The following is a 15269-nucleotide window of genomic DNA, read 5'->3' on the forward strand; positions in this document are numbered from 1 at the left end:
GCAAGCTTTCTTTGAAGTTGCAAAGATTGAGTTTGTTTTACCAATTATGCATTACTACATACTAATGTATGTACACTGCAAGTGCTTTTATTGATGGCAGTATGTTTTAGCCTAGGGTAGCTGTATTACTACTGTAGATAGCTAACTAAACAGGTACCTTGCTTAGCTGATTCTATGCTAACCTGTGTTCTCAATTTAGAAATAAAGTGTACAAATTATTTTAGGATTATTTGCACAAAATATACCCATAGCACTTTAAAGTTCAGTGTGAATTGCTTTTTAAAGCTAATTTAAGAGTGGTGGTAAACCCCAAAATTGGCCATTTTCGTTTTTGAGGACTGCATACTTTTTTTGCAAACCAAAATACTATACTTTATACTTATACCACATGCATGAGCCTGGTCTCTTTTGAAAGATGACATTCTGGAGTTTCTGAACATGAGTTGTAGAAAAACATGTTACTCGTGTTTTTCTGTAGTAGTCCAGAAGTAGTTTTCCCCAGAATGGCTGGAGGCTTAAAAACACCCGAGATCCATAGCCTGAAGTCTTATGTAGATCATAAAGATCCGTTCAGAAATGAGTGATTAGGAGTGATTTTGGTCAACTGTGTACCAAAAAAAAGCTCAGTTTTCTCATAGACTTCAACAAATTCTGCGGTTTTTCTCTTCCTGTTTTTGCTCATGACTTTTAACCTAGATCCCTGATTCGTACATCCCCAGGTTGGGTATCATTGGAAAGCCACACTCATTGGCAGGGATGCAGTGGTGGGTGGACGGGGTACCACGCCATCCTAGTAGTTCGCTGAGCAGAAGTACGCACAATCGCGCACGGATGTGCACGCGCGCGCACACAATTTTTTTCACAATTGTCACTGGACTCGTCGCGCCGTGCGCCAAGTACCCGGCGGCCGGCACTTATCACCTAGACTTTGCATAATGAGAAGAGCCAAACCAAAATACAAGCCTGTACCAATTGGTGGGGGTTTGCTTGAGGCAGCTGTGGAACCTCTCACTATGTGACAATGGTCCCGACTGGAAGGATCAAGGATGAGGCATTAAGTTGTGCTTCAGAAGGAAACTGTCCTTCTGTAAACTAAGTTACATTGTTAATTTAGTTTGTATTTACTTTTCTAGTTTAAGTTCATTCAATTAAAGAAATTGTAACTACAATTACATTTAAAACAGTTTGTTTTTCAACCATATCTGTTGACAATATAATTTCTTTATATATTGAAGGCTACATCCTGCTACCTTTTTCAGCTTCTCTATTTCAAGGCAATATTTACAAAAACTAAACTAAAACTAGTAATTTCCTATACAAACATGTGTCCTACTATTTATTCTGCATAATAATAATCTGTTCTGTGCGCATGCGCGCGTGGCGTCCGGGCAGTTCCCATATTACGACTGCACCACTGCTCATTGGCTACAACCCTGTCCAATCATTTTCGAGATCGCCAAATGATTGACGGAACTAGAGCCCCAAGAGTCGGGAGTAGTATTTGCGCAATACCGTGTACTTCGCGCAAGCCTCACATATAGGCATGTAACTCGAGAACCGCTGAACGGATTTTGTCACCTGAAAGGGCTATCGACAGGCAACTAATGGGGCTTTAATTCGATATATATATTGTATTAAAAAATATGCACAACCGAGCCACTAGAGGTCGCCAAAGTGCAGGTGGGCCCCCACCTGATAAGAAGTGGGTTTAGCATTGGCCCAGGGCTCGAGACTAACGATGTCCCGTCGTCCCGGGGACGATCAAATATTGATTTGGGACGAACAGAAATCTTTTTTGGGATGCAAACGGGACGAGAGGATTTTATTTTTTTCACTGGAAATGTCAATTAGCCGACTGTCAGTGCGCGCATATATATATATGAATTATTCTACGTTAATAAAACATACCTGGTGATCAACTACAGTTTGCTGTAAACATTATGATATGCGTGTAGTGTTCTGATAACGACAGCTGCAGCGGGAGCTGGCTCATGCTGGATTTGCGAATAGCATGCAGCTGCAGAGCCGCAGAGCCAGGGGCGCTTTCAGGTCCGGTCACAGGCCCGCTCAACAGCGCCCCCCACCCAACGGCTGTGACCGGACCTGAAAGCGCCCCTGGCTCTGCGGCTCTGCAGTTGCATACTATTGGGATTCGTTGGGAACAGCAGCACGGAGTCTCGACTCGGGACTTATTTTATTTTAGCAGCAGTTATCATCAATATCGACCAGGAGGACAGCGCGATCTAAGGGACATGTTTCATTACTAGTCAAGTGTCATTACTTTAGTTATCAAAGGTGGAATCTCTGGACGCAATGACATTATATAGTTTAAAGTAGGGATGTCCGATATTATTGGCCGACCGATATTATCGGCCGATATCGGCAGTAAAATGTGATATCGGAAAATATCGGTATCGGTTTAAAAAAAGAAAAAAACAATAACAATATTTGTTATATATATATCCAGTGAAATTATTAGTTACCTGAAATTATTCCGTTTTTTGGGGTGGGAAACCCTGCATATATCGGTATCGGTTGATATCGGTTGATATCGGTATCGGAAATTAAGAGTTGGACAATATCGGAATATCGGTATCGGTAAAAAAGCCAATATCGAGCATCCCTAGTTTAAAGCTAAACTACGTTTTTCTTTCTTGTTAGGAGAGGGATAACTTATTCAGTTAGATTTGATTTGATCTTTATTTATCTCTAACATTTTCAACCATAAACACACACATTTGTAATAACAAAAAAAACTAAAATGAAATAAAATACAAATACATTTAAATATATTTTCCTATGGAAGGAATAATCAACATGGCTCCAATTGGTTGACTATAACAGCACCGTGACCAAATATCCCTATACTAGCACCTTGTTAAACACTTTTTTTTTAATATATATATATATTTATTTATTTTTAATCATAATTATTCTTGTGAAATCTTTCCACCTGGGAGCCTTTTGACTAAATCAATTTATTCTCCCCTTCTCTGAATGGTGTTTCTTATGGCAATAACAACTATAGACGACAAAACCAAAGTAAAGAAACAACATTTGATTTTTGGGACGGTTACATTCACTTTGGGACGGTTAAGATTGTATTTGTATTTCGGGACGGTTCTGGGACGGTGGTGAAAAAAGTTAGTCTGGAGCCCTGCATTGGCCTATATTTTATGATTACAAAATGCCAAGGAGAGAAAGAAATCGGAAGAATATTAAAAAGCAGCTGAAAAATGCTCTTAGTAACAATAGTAATGGAGGAGATAAGGATACAGTTATGTATTTGTAAGTCCTCACTACTAGATACATGTACAAGCTTGTCTCACAGAGCCATAGTTTGGATTATAACTGAGAATCTGGTGCTAACATGGTCAATAATGCTTATTTTGGACAGACAATTGTGTCTTAAAACATTTAAATTTACCAACCATAGACCCTTTTTATTCCAATCAAGGCAAGAGGGCTAGTGCTATATGACATATTATTTTATAATACAATTATAACATTGTAGGCTACAGTACGAATATTATATACATTACAATTATATTACTATTATAAAACAAATTTTATTTGCTCCACCTTAGATAAAGACAGTACAGACAATGAAGATGGAGATAGTCAAGAGGAAAATAATGATATCAGGAAGAGAGATGGTGAAGAAGTGGAGGAAAGAGAAAATGCAGATGATTCTATGGAGAGAAATTATGAAGAAGTGGAGGAAAGAAAAATGCAGATGATTCTATGGAGAGAAATTATGAAGAAGTTGAGGAAAGAGAATGCAGATGATGCTATGGAGAGAAATGATGATGAAGACGGTCATGGAGATGCTAAAGAAAGCGAGGATGAAAATGATGATAGGGAGAGAAATGAGTCAAACGACACAACAACAAATAACTTGAATGCTCTCCTGTTTCCATTAAAATATCCCACTGATCCAGCCAGTATCCAGGTACAATATATTAACTTTAATGGAGAGAATGGGGAAGATAGAGAGGGGGAGGGAGAGATACAGTAGAAGAGAGAATGATGAGAGAAGGAGGGGAGAGGACATGAGGAGAGAAGGAGGACAAGAGGAGAGAAGGGGAGTACAGGAGGAGAGTACAGGAGGAGAGATGGGGAGTACAGGAGGAGAGAAGGGGAGTATAGGAGGACAGAAGGAGAGGGCAGGAGGGGAGAAGGAGAGTTAGGAGAGAGAAAGGAAGAAGCTCAACGGCACTCAAATTAACTTTAACTGTTAAACTGTTTTATATCCTGTAAAATCTGTTGTAAATAGCTTTTAAAGAATAGATTCACTATTTTTCAACCCAGACTATATTACAATGCTGTTTCCCAAATATTTATATTCCTCACTGATATCTTTAGCATTGAGAAATGTACCACTGCAGCAATGGTTTAGGCCTTCAAACACCATGATAATCTACTTTTCAAACACCATGATAAATCTAAGGGCGTTTTCACACCTGTAGTTCGTTTGCTTTGTTCCGATTCAGGGAGACACAGGGACTATTATAATTGTTGCACTCGTCCTTTAGTTCGTTTGTGTTCACACGGCTGTGTTAACAGCGCACTCATTGGTCAGATTTTGGGGGGGGGGAGAGGGGGAGAGAGAGAGAGAGAGAGAGAGAGAGAGAGAGAGAGAGAGAGAGAGAGAGAGAGAGAGAGAGAGAGAGAGAGAGAGAGAGAGAGAGAGAGAGAGAGAGAGAGAGAGAGAGAGAGAGAGAGAGAGAGAGAGAGAGAGAGAGAGAGAGAGAGAGAGAGAGAGAGAGAGAGAGAGAGAGAGAGAGAGAGAGAGAGAGAGAGAGAGAGAGAGAGAGAGAGAGAGAGAGAGAGAGAGAGAGAGAGAGAGAGAGAGAGAGAGAGAGAGAGAGAGAGAGAGAGAGAGAGAGAGAGAAAGAGGGAGAGAGAGAAGAGAGAGAGAGAGAGAGAGAAGGAAAGACATACAGGGAGAGAGAAAGAGAGAGAGGATAGGTCATAAAAGAGAGAAAGGGAGAGGAGTACAGAAATAGAGAGATGTACAGAGACAGAGAGAGAGAGAAAGAGAGAATGAAGAGGAGGAGGAAGATCAAGAAACGACAGAAAGAGACATGTACTGTAGCCATAACTGCAGGAAACAACGGTTGTGAATATAACATAATTAGCACTTTGATCAGGCCCAAAAAAACCACATGCGCGAGCAAACTGTCACTCATTGGTCAGATTTTGGAGAAATCGAGCCGAGAGAGAGAGAGAGAGAGAGAGAGAGAGAGAGAGAGAGAGAGAGAGAGAAGGAAAGACATACAGGGAGAGAGAGAGAGGGAGAGGAGTACAGAAATAGAGAGATGTACAGAGACAGAGAGAGAGAGAAAGAGAGAATGAAGAGGAGGAGGAAGATCAAGAAACGACAGAAAGAGACATGTATTGTAGCCATAACTGCAGGAAACAACGGTTGTGAATATAACATAATTAGCACTTTGATCAGGCCCAAAAAAAACGCATGCGCGAGCAAACTGTCACTCATTGGTCAGATTTTGGAGAAATCGAGAGAGAGAGAGAGAGAGAGAGAGAGAGAGAGAGAGAGAGAGAGAGAGAGAGAGAGAGGTTGTCCCGCACGGTGCTGCTGCTGTCACTACAGAGACGCACCCCGGCTCCTCTCTCCTGCGCGCGGCTGACTGACTGACACCCGGCAAGCATCTGACGAATGTGATCGTCTGCCCAAATATCAACGACGCAGTGTACCTCATCGCTGCTCCACGTTTCTCACAGCGTACGAGTCCGCTTCGGGTTCGGTTGGAACTGCGCCGAGACCACCCTCTCCAGGTGGTCTCGGTCCACTTGTTTTGTTCCGCAACAGAATGTAATTGCTGTGTTCACATATGCCCAACTGAACCGAAATAAGGGGTAAACGCTCCAGGTTCCGGAATAACAGCTCCAAACGAGCTAGGTGTGAAAACGCCCTAAGTTTCAAACACTGATAAATCCACTTTTCAAACACCATGATAATTTACTTTTCAAACACCATGATAAATCTACTTTTCAAACACCATGACAATGAGGTGAAATAAACATTTGAAAGGTGTATTGTTCCCTGTGTGTTTTATCATAGAGGTGTGGTTATACTATTAATCTGGATTGTCTATGTTATTCTAATGTTAATCTTAATCAAGGATGAAGACTATTTCACCATACATGACGCATCATATCTTTTTGCTCACTGATGGGGTCCCATGTTGTGCAGTAGGTGCCCTTTTTTTCTTTTCGCCCCTGCCCTTCAAACAGCCTGAGTCCGCCACTGCTGCTCACGTTATACGTTGCGCAAAGTCTGTAGCCGCGTTTTGATTACGTCATCACAACAACACTTTAGGTTACGAACGTTAAGTAACCCTGTTCTTTGACATTCTGTGATATATTTTCGGTGCTAAAACCCTTTCGGCCGAAAGCCGAAAATGCCTTTTTAACCATTTTTGGCAGATAATTTTCAGTGGCCGAATATTCGGTGCATCCCTAGTTTTAACAATGTCCTTGATAAATTGATCAACAAATTGGCTTAAGGGTTCTGATAAGGAATTGTTACTAGAGATGTTCCGATACCATTTTTTCCTTCCCGATCCGATTCCGATACCTAAGCTTTGGGTATCGGCCGATACCGATACTGATCCGATACCAGTGCATACATAAAAAATATATATATATATTATTTAAAATTATAAAACTTTTTTTTATTTTTTTTATACAGCTACTGTTTTATATATACTGTTTTTTAGTAATAACTATAAAGTAATGGTATTTATTCAACAACAGGTGATTGTATAGATTAGTATTAGTATCATTAATTGACAACTATCTCAATGAGTTCACCCACGGAATGGTTGTTGGGACATTGATTCCGCACGGACGTTATACGTCGTTGCGCACTTCCTCCTATCCAGAAGGCTCCGGTTCAGTTAGCTTCTAGCAGAGGATCTGTTGTGATTTTTAATGCACAATAAATATTCAACATTCTCTTTTGAGACTCCGCCTCAGACTCTTATCATTTGGCACTAAACGCTAAACATTGTCACCGATATGGCTGTCCGCAACATGTCATTAATTGTGTGCGAGAGGTCGATCAGTTAGCCACATTAGCGTGAGCTAGGTTAGTGTTAGCTAACGTTAGATGGAAATACAAACAATGTAACGTTACTGATGAAAAAGTGATTTACCTTGGAATACTCCTGTGCCAACTTGCTGTACTTTGCTTGCAGGTCTGCAGCCAGGTCTGGATTATGAATAGCCCCAACTTTAGCCAAGGTAACGTTAAAGCTAAAACTAGCTTTCGGTTAGCGCTTCAGCTAATGCTAAATAACACCAGCAAGCGAACCCATCAGAGCGCCCCGTCAACACCCCTCTCTCGGGACGATGGCACTTAAGAAAGTATCTGCTGTTAAAATGACAAACAGCATTGACACTTTAATTCCCGGTCGATTAAAAACACTTTTGTTTTATAATGCTCACTCAGCAGACCGCAGTGTTGTTGATAAATGACGTCATATGGTATCGGAGGCTAGCCTTTCGGCGTACTCGCCGATACCGATACCAGCATTTTAGGCAGTATCGGCGGCATTTCCGATACTGGTATCGGTATCGGAACAACTCTAATTGTTACCAGAGAGGGTCAGTCAAATGTTTATGGATCTTGGGTAATATGTATCTAAATTATAATTAATATTATGAACTCATTCCGGGCCAACCACAAGTATAGTCGGGTTAACTCGCCATCGCTTCCGTGCCAATCACGAGTATAGTCGGGTTTTAATCGTTATTTCTTTTATTAGCAATATGCATTCATTTTCATCCATCCAACCTGATGTTATCGTTGGGAATGGGTCCGAGCTCGCAAAAGGGAAAATACCGCCGCCTATCGTCTCCCGGATGGTATTGCACATCATTGGATTGGATTGGCTGGGACTGTGCATCAAAAAAATAAGTCCGGTCCAGGTTTTACTTATCGGGCATGCAGCTGGATACTATTGCATTGAGTCCCCCCACTGGGAGCATCGTGGATCATTGTGTTTTGGACTATAACGTTGGATCAATGGACGCGATCGATATTTGGAATGGCGATCAGGAATTGGATTAATCTTTTTGCATGACATCAGATGTGAGGTAAGGCCTTTATGTTACGAATCTTGCGGTAATCAGATGTTCCTATCACCGCCATCGGAGCGTGTTTGTGCGTGTGAGGTTCGCGCCGACCAAAGTACGGAGAAGCGATTTTTCAGACGCCGCTTCTCTTCGTACATGAGGACACATACTATCGATAATCTAGCGTTTATTTGAAAACTATTCATAAATCAGCCGAAAAATGACAACGTGTTTTGTGTATTCCACTAAAGTGCTATTATCGTGTCTTTCTCTGGAATTACTAGAAATCTCCAAAACTATACTCGTATTCAAAACTGTATAAAACGGAAATGTACCGATGAAAAAACAATCCGTTTCGTACATGTTGACTGGAAGCAACTCATTGACGATCCCCGTGTTATTTAGATCTATTGCTATTATATTTGATATGTTTTATGCACTCGCAAATAAGTCCTATTCTCCATTGGATATAGCGTTGGCACGGAAGGGCCATCAGCAGAGGACACTGTTGGCCTGGAGTTAATATAATTGTATTTCTTTATTTTCTTCTATTTAATTTTTTTTTTACATTTATATTATTATATTTATGATAATAATAATTATTATTATTATTATTATTATTAAATAGAATAATTTTCTAAAGGCTTGCCATGGTAGTCAGTGATACTGGTGCCATTCTGTGTTCAGGCATCCACTGAGTAAAATAATTGCCTACCGCCCCTTTAACAACTTATCCTTGTGAAGTTTCAGTTTCACTTCTAGAGAGAATTTAACTTCACGAGACTGAATACTATAGAACAGATGACATGTTGCAACAATGGCAGAGGATTATTTGGATTTAAACACAGTAGCAGTTCAACTGGAGAGGAGCTCAGATGATCAGTCCGGAAAAGTATGTTTCTTTTTTTTATTTGATCAGCTGTGCCTGTGAGTCTGGCGGGGGAGAATGTTGGTGTGTTTGTTGATGTGTTTCTTTCCATTGGTTAACATTATTGGGCGAACAAGAAAACTGTAAAATTGTAATGACACTGCAGCTGTTCCAAATTTCCAATGTAAATGTGCCTTCCTCCGTGCACTTTTGCCCGCTCTGAAGTCAGACTCGGTGTTCCCGGCCACGCGCGCTGTTCTCGCACGGAACCCGCGAACCTGCCTGCATGTGCGACTGGTGTGTTTGCGCTGTGAGGCGTATTCTTCATATGGCTGCACGTATCGCACCGTGACGGCCGTACCGTAAATTCGCGGGTCGAATACACGTACCGTTACACCCCTGCTACCTACTTCTACATTTTCTATATTTATCTTTGCTTGTGTAATTATCTTAGTTTGCTTGTTGATTGGATTAATTTATTGATTGATGAGCTGTGTGTTGATGGTTGTTATATCATACAGCCCATTATAAAAAGGTGTGTGAGATGAATTCCTTTTATTAGAAATTAACCTGAAAAAACACATTTGCTTTTATTATGAAACTAATCAAATGAAGATGTATCATGGAAGTAAGTCAGTCCATGTCCAGTCGAGGATGTGAATGCTGAGAAGGTTTAATTCACAATGTAACAAATGAAATTACTTTACCCAGGGAGTAACATGTAATTTATTACGTTTGAGAGAAGTAATGAGTAATTTGTAATTCCACAGCTACTGAATTCTGTGGGAAATTCCCATTCTGACAAGAGAATAATACAGTATCGTAAGTGTCACTTACATGTACTCTATGGTTCCACAGAAGGTGTGGGTGACCGTGCCGTCATGAATGGACTCTTTACACAGGCCAAAGTCTGTCAACTTTACATGACCTGAGGAGAGAAAGAGGTAAAAGGTAAGTTCAAGTTCTTTATTTGTCAAATACACAACAAAACAGGTGCATTGCAGGTAGACTCAACAGTGCACAATTGAGAAACAACAATGAATACAAGAATGGTAATAAGTAGTAGTAGTAGTAGTAGTAAGATCAAATAAAAGTCAATTATTTACAGAAAGTGTCTTTCATATAGTGTATGTGCATGTTAAGGTGCAGTGCAGGGTGCGCGTTTGTTCAAGAGTTTTTTTTTAATAGGGCCATCTCCTGTTCTTGTCCTTGTTCAGGAGTCTTGTGGCTTGTGGGAAAAAGCTGTCCGTGAACCTGCTGGTTCTTGTGCGGATGCTCCAGTACCGTTTGCCAGACGGTAGCAGAGTGAAAGGTTTGTGACTGGGGTGACTGTGGTCTGAGAATGTTCTGGGTTTTCCTTCTGCACCTCTGTGTGTAGAGGTCCTCCATGGCTGGCAGCTCAGTCCTGGTGATGTGTTGTGCTGACTTCACCACCCTTTGCGGTGCCTTGCGGTCGATGGCTGAGCAGTTGCCACACCAGGCAGTGATGCAGCCAGTCAGGATACTCTCTATAGTGCACCGGTAAAAGTTGCAGAGTATCCTGGAGTCCATGCCGAATCTCCTCAGCCTACGGAGGAAGAAGAGCCGCTGTCTCGCTGTCTTGACAGCAATGCCGGTGTAATGAGACCAGGACAGGTCCTTGCTGATGTTGACCCTGAGGAACCTGAAATTGCCAACTCTCTCCACCGCCGACCTGCCAATGTGAATGGGGGCGTGCTCTCCCCCCTGGGACTTCCTGATAAGCTCCTTTGTTTTGCTGACGTTGAGGTGGAGGTTGTTATCCTGGCACCATGTTGCCAGTGCACTCACTTCCTCTCTATACTTCGACTCGTCGTTGGCAGTGATCAGGCCAATGACTGTGGTGTCATCGGCAAACTTGATGGTGTTGGAGCTCTGTGTGGCCACACAGTCATGTGTGAACAGGGAATACAGGAGGGGGCTGAGTATGCAGCCCTGGGGGGCACCGGTGCTGAGAGTCAGTGTGGAGGAGGTGATGGAGCCCATCCTGACAGCCTGGGGTCTGCCTGTAAGGAAATCCTGGATCGAGCTGCACAGGGCTGGGTTGAGTCCTAGTTTGATGGTTAGTTTGGAGGGCACAATGGCATTGAATGCTGAGCTGTAGTCAATGAACAGCATTCTCACATTATGTGTCCCTCTGGTCCAGGTGGGAGAGGGCGGTGTGTAGGGTGAGGGTGAGGGCGATGGCGTCGTCTGTAGACCGGTTTAGTCTGTAGGCGAACTGTAGTGGGTCCAATGTGTCCGGTAGTGTTTTCTTGAAACATGTGGGGACTATGGACAGTAGCAGGGATGTGTTGAAGATGTCTATGAAGACATCCGCCAGCTCGTCTGCACACACCCTGAGTACTCTGCCAGGGATACCATCCGGGCTAGGAGCCTTGTGTGTGTTAACCCTTTTAAAAAAGGTCTTAGGGCTTTCACACTAGCCATTCGGGGTCGAATCAGAGCGTGATCGCACCAAAATAGGGTGTGATTTTAGGCTTGAATGTAACAGCTGCTAACTAAGTTATCCCATAACTAGGCTAAGCTAACTAGCGTTAGCCACTAACCCTGGAAACGCTCAAAGTGGACTCCACGACACCAGTTCCATTCGTGAGGAAAGGGGGTGGGTTATATTGACTTGACAACAGAGGTTCAAAGATAACTTCATATTTATTGGTTATTCGTTTCTTTATATCGGGCATCCAGTTCCCATCACTGTGTGTTCAACTGTTCATGTGTTGACGTTCGAGTGTGACATCATCGCCTACGGCAGCTTACATGCTCAAAACGCAAACCTAAAACAAAACCCAGAGCGAACCAAGACTGCAGTGTGTACACAAACCAGAGGGGGGAGAGGGAGGGGGGGAGTTCGCACTCAAGGACGGAGCGGAGCACCCGTTCCTAATGAGAAAGCCCCCTTACACACCTCTGCCCTAGCTAGTTCCAGTGGGCAGGAGTCCTGGTCCGGTGTGATATCCACAGCAGGGGTGTTGTCCTCAAACCGTGCATAGAAGGTGTTAAGCTCCTCTGGGAGGGAAGCAGACACCTCTATGGAACTGTTGATTTTCCCTTTGTAGTCTGCGATTGTTTTTAGTCCAGGACACATGTTTCTAGTGTTAAGAGCCATGGTAGTTTGACTCTACCTTGTCCCTGTATAAGCTCTTAGGGGGCTTTCTCACTCACCATTCGGGGTCGAATCAGAGCCCGATCGCACCCAAAAAGGGTGTGTCCGTCCTACTGAGAACGCTCCCCCCCCCCCCCATCCCCGGGGACGCTGATTCGCTCCAAACCTGGACCGCTGAAATAGGTGGTTCCGGGTGAGCGCCAGTGGGAGCGGGTGGCGTGGTGCAAGCTTGTACCAAAACACGGGAGAGGCTTCTGTATCAACTTGCTCAAGTTCAAGTTCAAGTTCTTTAATAGTTGTCATACAGAAGTACAGAATACTTTCATACAAAATGCTTCTTACTGTTACGCTCCAGAGACTGTGCTAGACAAGATAGTATCAAATAACATAATAACATAATATAGCATGAATTTAGAAGAAGAAAATGAGGTCACAGTGTTCGGTATAGACATATGTACAATGTTCTGAGTTACCATATAATATACAATACACAATACTATGCAGTGTACTAATGTACAGTACTATCTAGTGCAAAGCAGAAATGGGATGAGGTACAATTTTAGGTACAATTTACAGTAAGGTGTACGAGTTGTAGTGCAATCCTTCATCCATAAATATAAAGTGTGGGGAGTGGGTGCTACAGTGTGTTTGTTTAAAGTGGGTGTGTGCTATAAGTGTGTGGAGTGGGTGCTACAGTGTGTTTGTTTAAAGTGAGTGTGTGCGTGTGGATGTGTGTGCTATGTGCGTTTGGTGGTTGTTGTTGTGTAGTGTTCATTCATTGTTCGTTTAGCAGCCTGATGGCCTGGGGATAGAAGCTTCTTCTGAGTCTTTCTGTGCTCGCCTTGAGACTCCTGTATCGCTTGCCTGACGGCAGCAGTTCAAAGAGGCAGTTGTTCGGGTGACTGGAGTCTTTAATGATTCTCTTAGCCTTGCCCTTGCAACGCTTGTAGTAAATGTTCTGGAGGGTGGGGAGCCCCCCTCCAATTGTGCGTTCGGCTGAACGTGTCACTCTTTGTAGTCTGCTTTGGTCTTGTGCAGTGCTATTCCCAAACCAGGAGGTGATGTTGCCGGTCAAGATGCTCTCTATTGTACATGAGTAGAAGTTCTTAAGGATCTTCTGGCTGACTTGGAACTTCCTTAGGCGCCTGAGGAAGTAGAGGCGTTGTCGTGCCTTCTTCACAACACTGTTAATGTGTGTGGTCCATGTCAAGTCCTCGGATATGTAGGCTCCGAGGTACTTAAAGCTGTTGACTCTCTCAACCGGTGCCCCGTCGATGCTGAGGGGGCTGTAGTCCTTGACCCCCGACCTCCTGAAGTCCACAATCATCTCCTTTGTTTTGCTGACGTTCAGGGAGAGGCTGTTTTCCTGGCACCATCCCGCCAGGACCTTGACCTCTTCCAGGTAGGCCCTCTCGTCGTTGGCAGAGATCAGGCCCACCACCACTGTGTCGTCAGCAAATTTGACGATTGTATTGCTACTCCGCTGAGCCACACAGTCGTGTGTGTACAGGGAGTAGAGGAGGGGACTCAGAACACAGCCCTGGGGGGCCCCTATGTTGAGGGTGATGGATGAGGAGGTGCAGTTGCCTGCTCTCACCACCTGGGGTCTGCCAGTCAGGAAGTCCAAGCCCCACTGGCAGAGGTCATAGCCCAAGCCCAGGTCCCTGAGCTTGGCTATGAGTATGGAGGGGACTATGGTATTGAATGCCGAGCTGTAGTCGATGAATAGCATTCTCACATAGTTCCCCTGCCTCTTGTCCAGGTGTGATGCTGCTGTGTGCAGCACATGGGATATGGCGTCCTCCGTGGACCTGTTGGGGCGGTATGCAAATTGCAGGGGGTCCATGTTGATGGGGAGGGAGGAGCAGATGTAGCCCTTTACTAGCTTCTCGAAGCACTTCATGGCTATGGAGGTGAGAGCTACAGGGCGGTAGTCGTTGAGGCAAGCAGGCTTGGATTTTTTGGGTACAGGGATAATAGTGGACTTCTTCAGGCAGGTGGGGATGACAGCCTGTTCTAAGGACAGGTTAAATATGTCAGTGAATACTGGGGCCAGTTGGTCGGCACAGACTTTTAGGACGCGGCCGGGGATGCCGTCTGGACCTGCTGCCTTCCTGATATTCACTTTTTTAAAGGTCCGCCTCACCTCATGCTCTGTTACCCTGAACACTGCGCCTCCATCAGCAGCCGACCCCCCCCCCCCCATTGCCGAGGCTTGTGAGCTGGTGTTGTTATTACCAGCATCAAACCTCGCATAGAAGGTATTGAGGTCATTTGCTAAGGAGATGTCACTGTTCAGTTTGAGGGAGGCGCCTTTGTAGTCTGTCATCGTTTTGAGCCCCTGCCACATAGCTCTAGAGTCAGCTTGTTCAAACTGGAGTTCAATTTTATCCCTGTAGCGTCGTTTGGCCTCTGACACAGTCCTCCTTACGTTGTATCGCGCCACCTTGTGGTCATTCATGTTGCCTGCCTCTAGGCCGTCGTTGTATGCTTTGGTGCGCTCTCTCAGAGCTTCACGGACGGATTTGTCTACCCAGGGTTTTTGATTTGGGTAAACTTTCATTTTGGTAGTGGGGATTGTTTCTTTCACCCTAGTACAAACATAGTCCAGCACGGTCTCCGTGTAGGCATTAATGTTATCTGTGTCGCGGAACACATTCCAGTCTGTGTTGTGAAACACTGACCGGATCGTATCCTCTGACGTCACATCCCATTTCTGCACCTCTCGCGAGACTACGGGAGTACTTTTAATTTTCTGTCTGTACTTCGGTGTAAGAAAAATTGATGCGTGATCTGACTTACCGAAGCCGCTATCAGAATGAGCCTTGTAGCCACCTTTAAATTGCGTGTAACAGTGATCTAGGATGTTACCGCCTCTGGTGTTGCAAGTCACATGCTGATAGAAGTCGGGCAATACCTTTCTCAGATTGGCGCTATTGAAATCTCCCAGAACTAAAATGGCGGCGTTAACATTCGCCTCTTGGATTCTATTTACCTCGTCGTGTAGTCTGGAGAGCGCAACCTTGTTGCTGGCTTCAGCTTGCGGTGGAATATACACTCCGACCAGGACGATCGCCGTTAACTCCCTCGGGAGGAAGAAAGGACGACACTTGATGGTTATATATTCCAGTTCTGGGGAGCAGTGGTTGGATAGTTCCTTCACATTAGTTGGGT

General features: G+C 43.9%; 1 protein-coding gene across 1 annotated transcript in view; it reads right to left on the reverse strand.

Moving 5' to 3' along the window:
• rps6kb1a (ribosomal protein S6 kinase b, polypeptide 1a) overlaps window positions 1-15269 on the reverse strand; it is a 100091-nt gene that overhangs the window by 56978 nt on the left and 27844 nt on the right. The window contains exon 8 of the mRNA XM_084320709.1: window positions 9809-9899. Coding sequence (XP_084176835.1) covers window positions 9809-9899 — 91 coding nt within the window. The remainder of the gene's footprint in view (window positions 1-9808; window positions 9900-15269) is intronic.

Source organism: Notolepis coatsorum (genome assembly GCF_963971535.1).
Source record: "Notolepis coatsorum genome assembly, chromosome: 8".
In the NCBI taxonomy this organism is placed as follows: Eukaryota; Metazoa; Chordata; class Actinopteri; order Aulopiformes; family Paralepididae; genus Notolepis; species Notolepis coatsorum.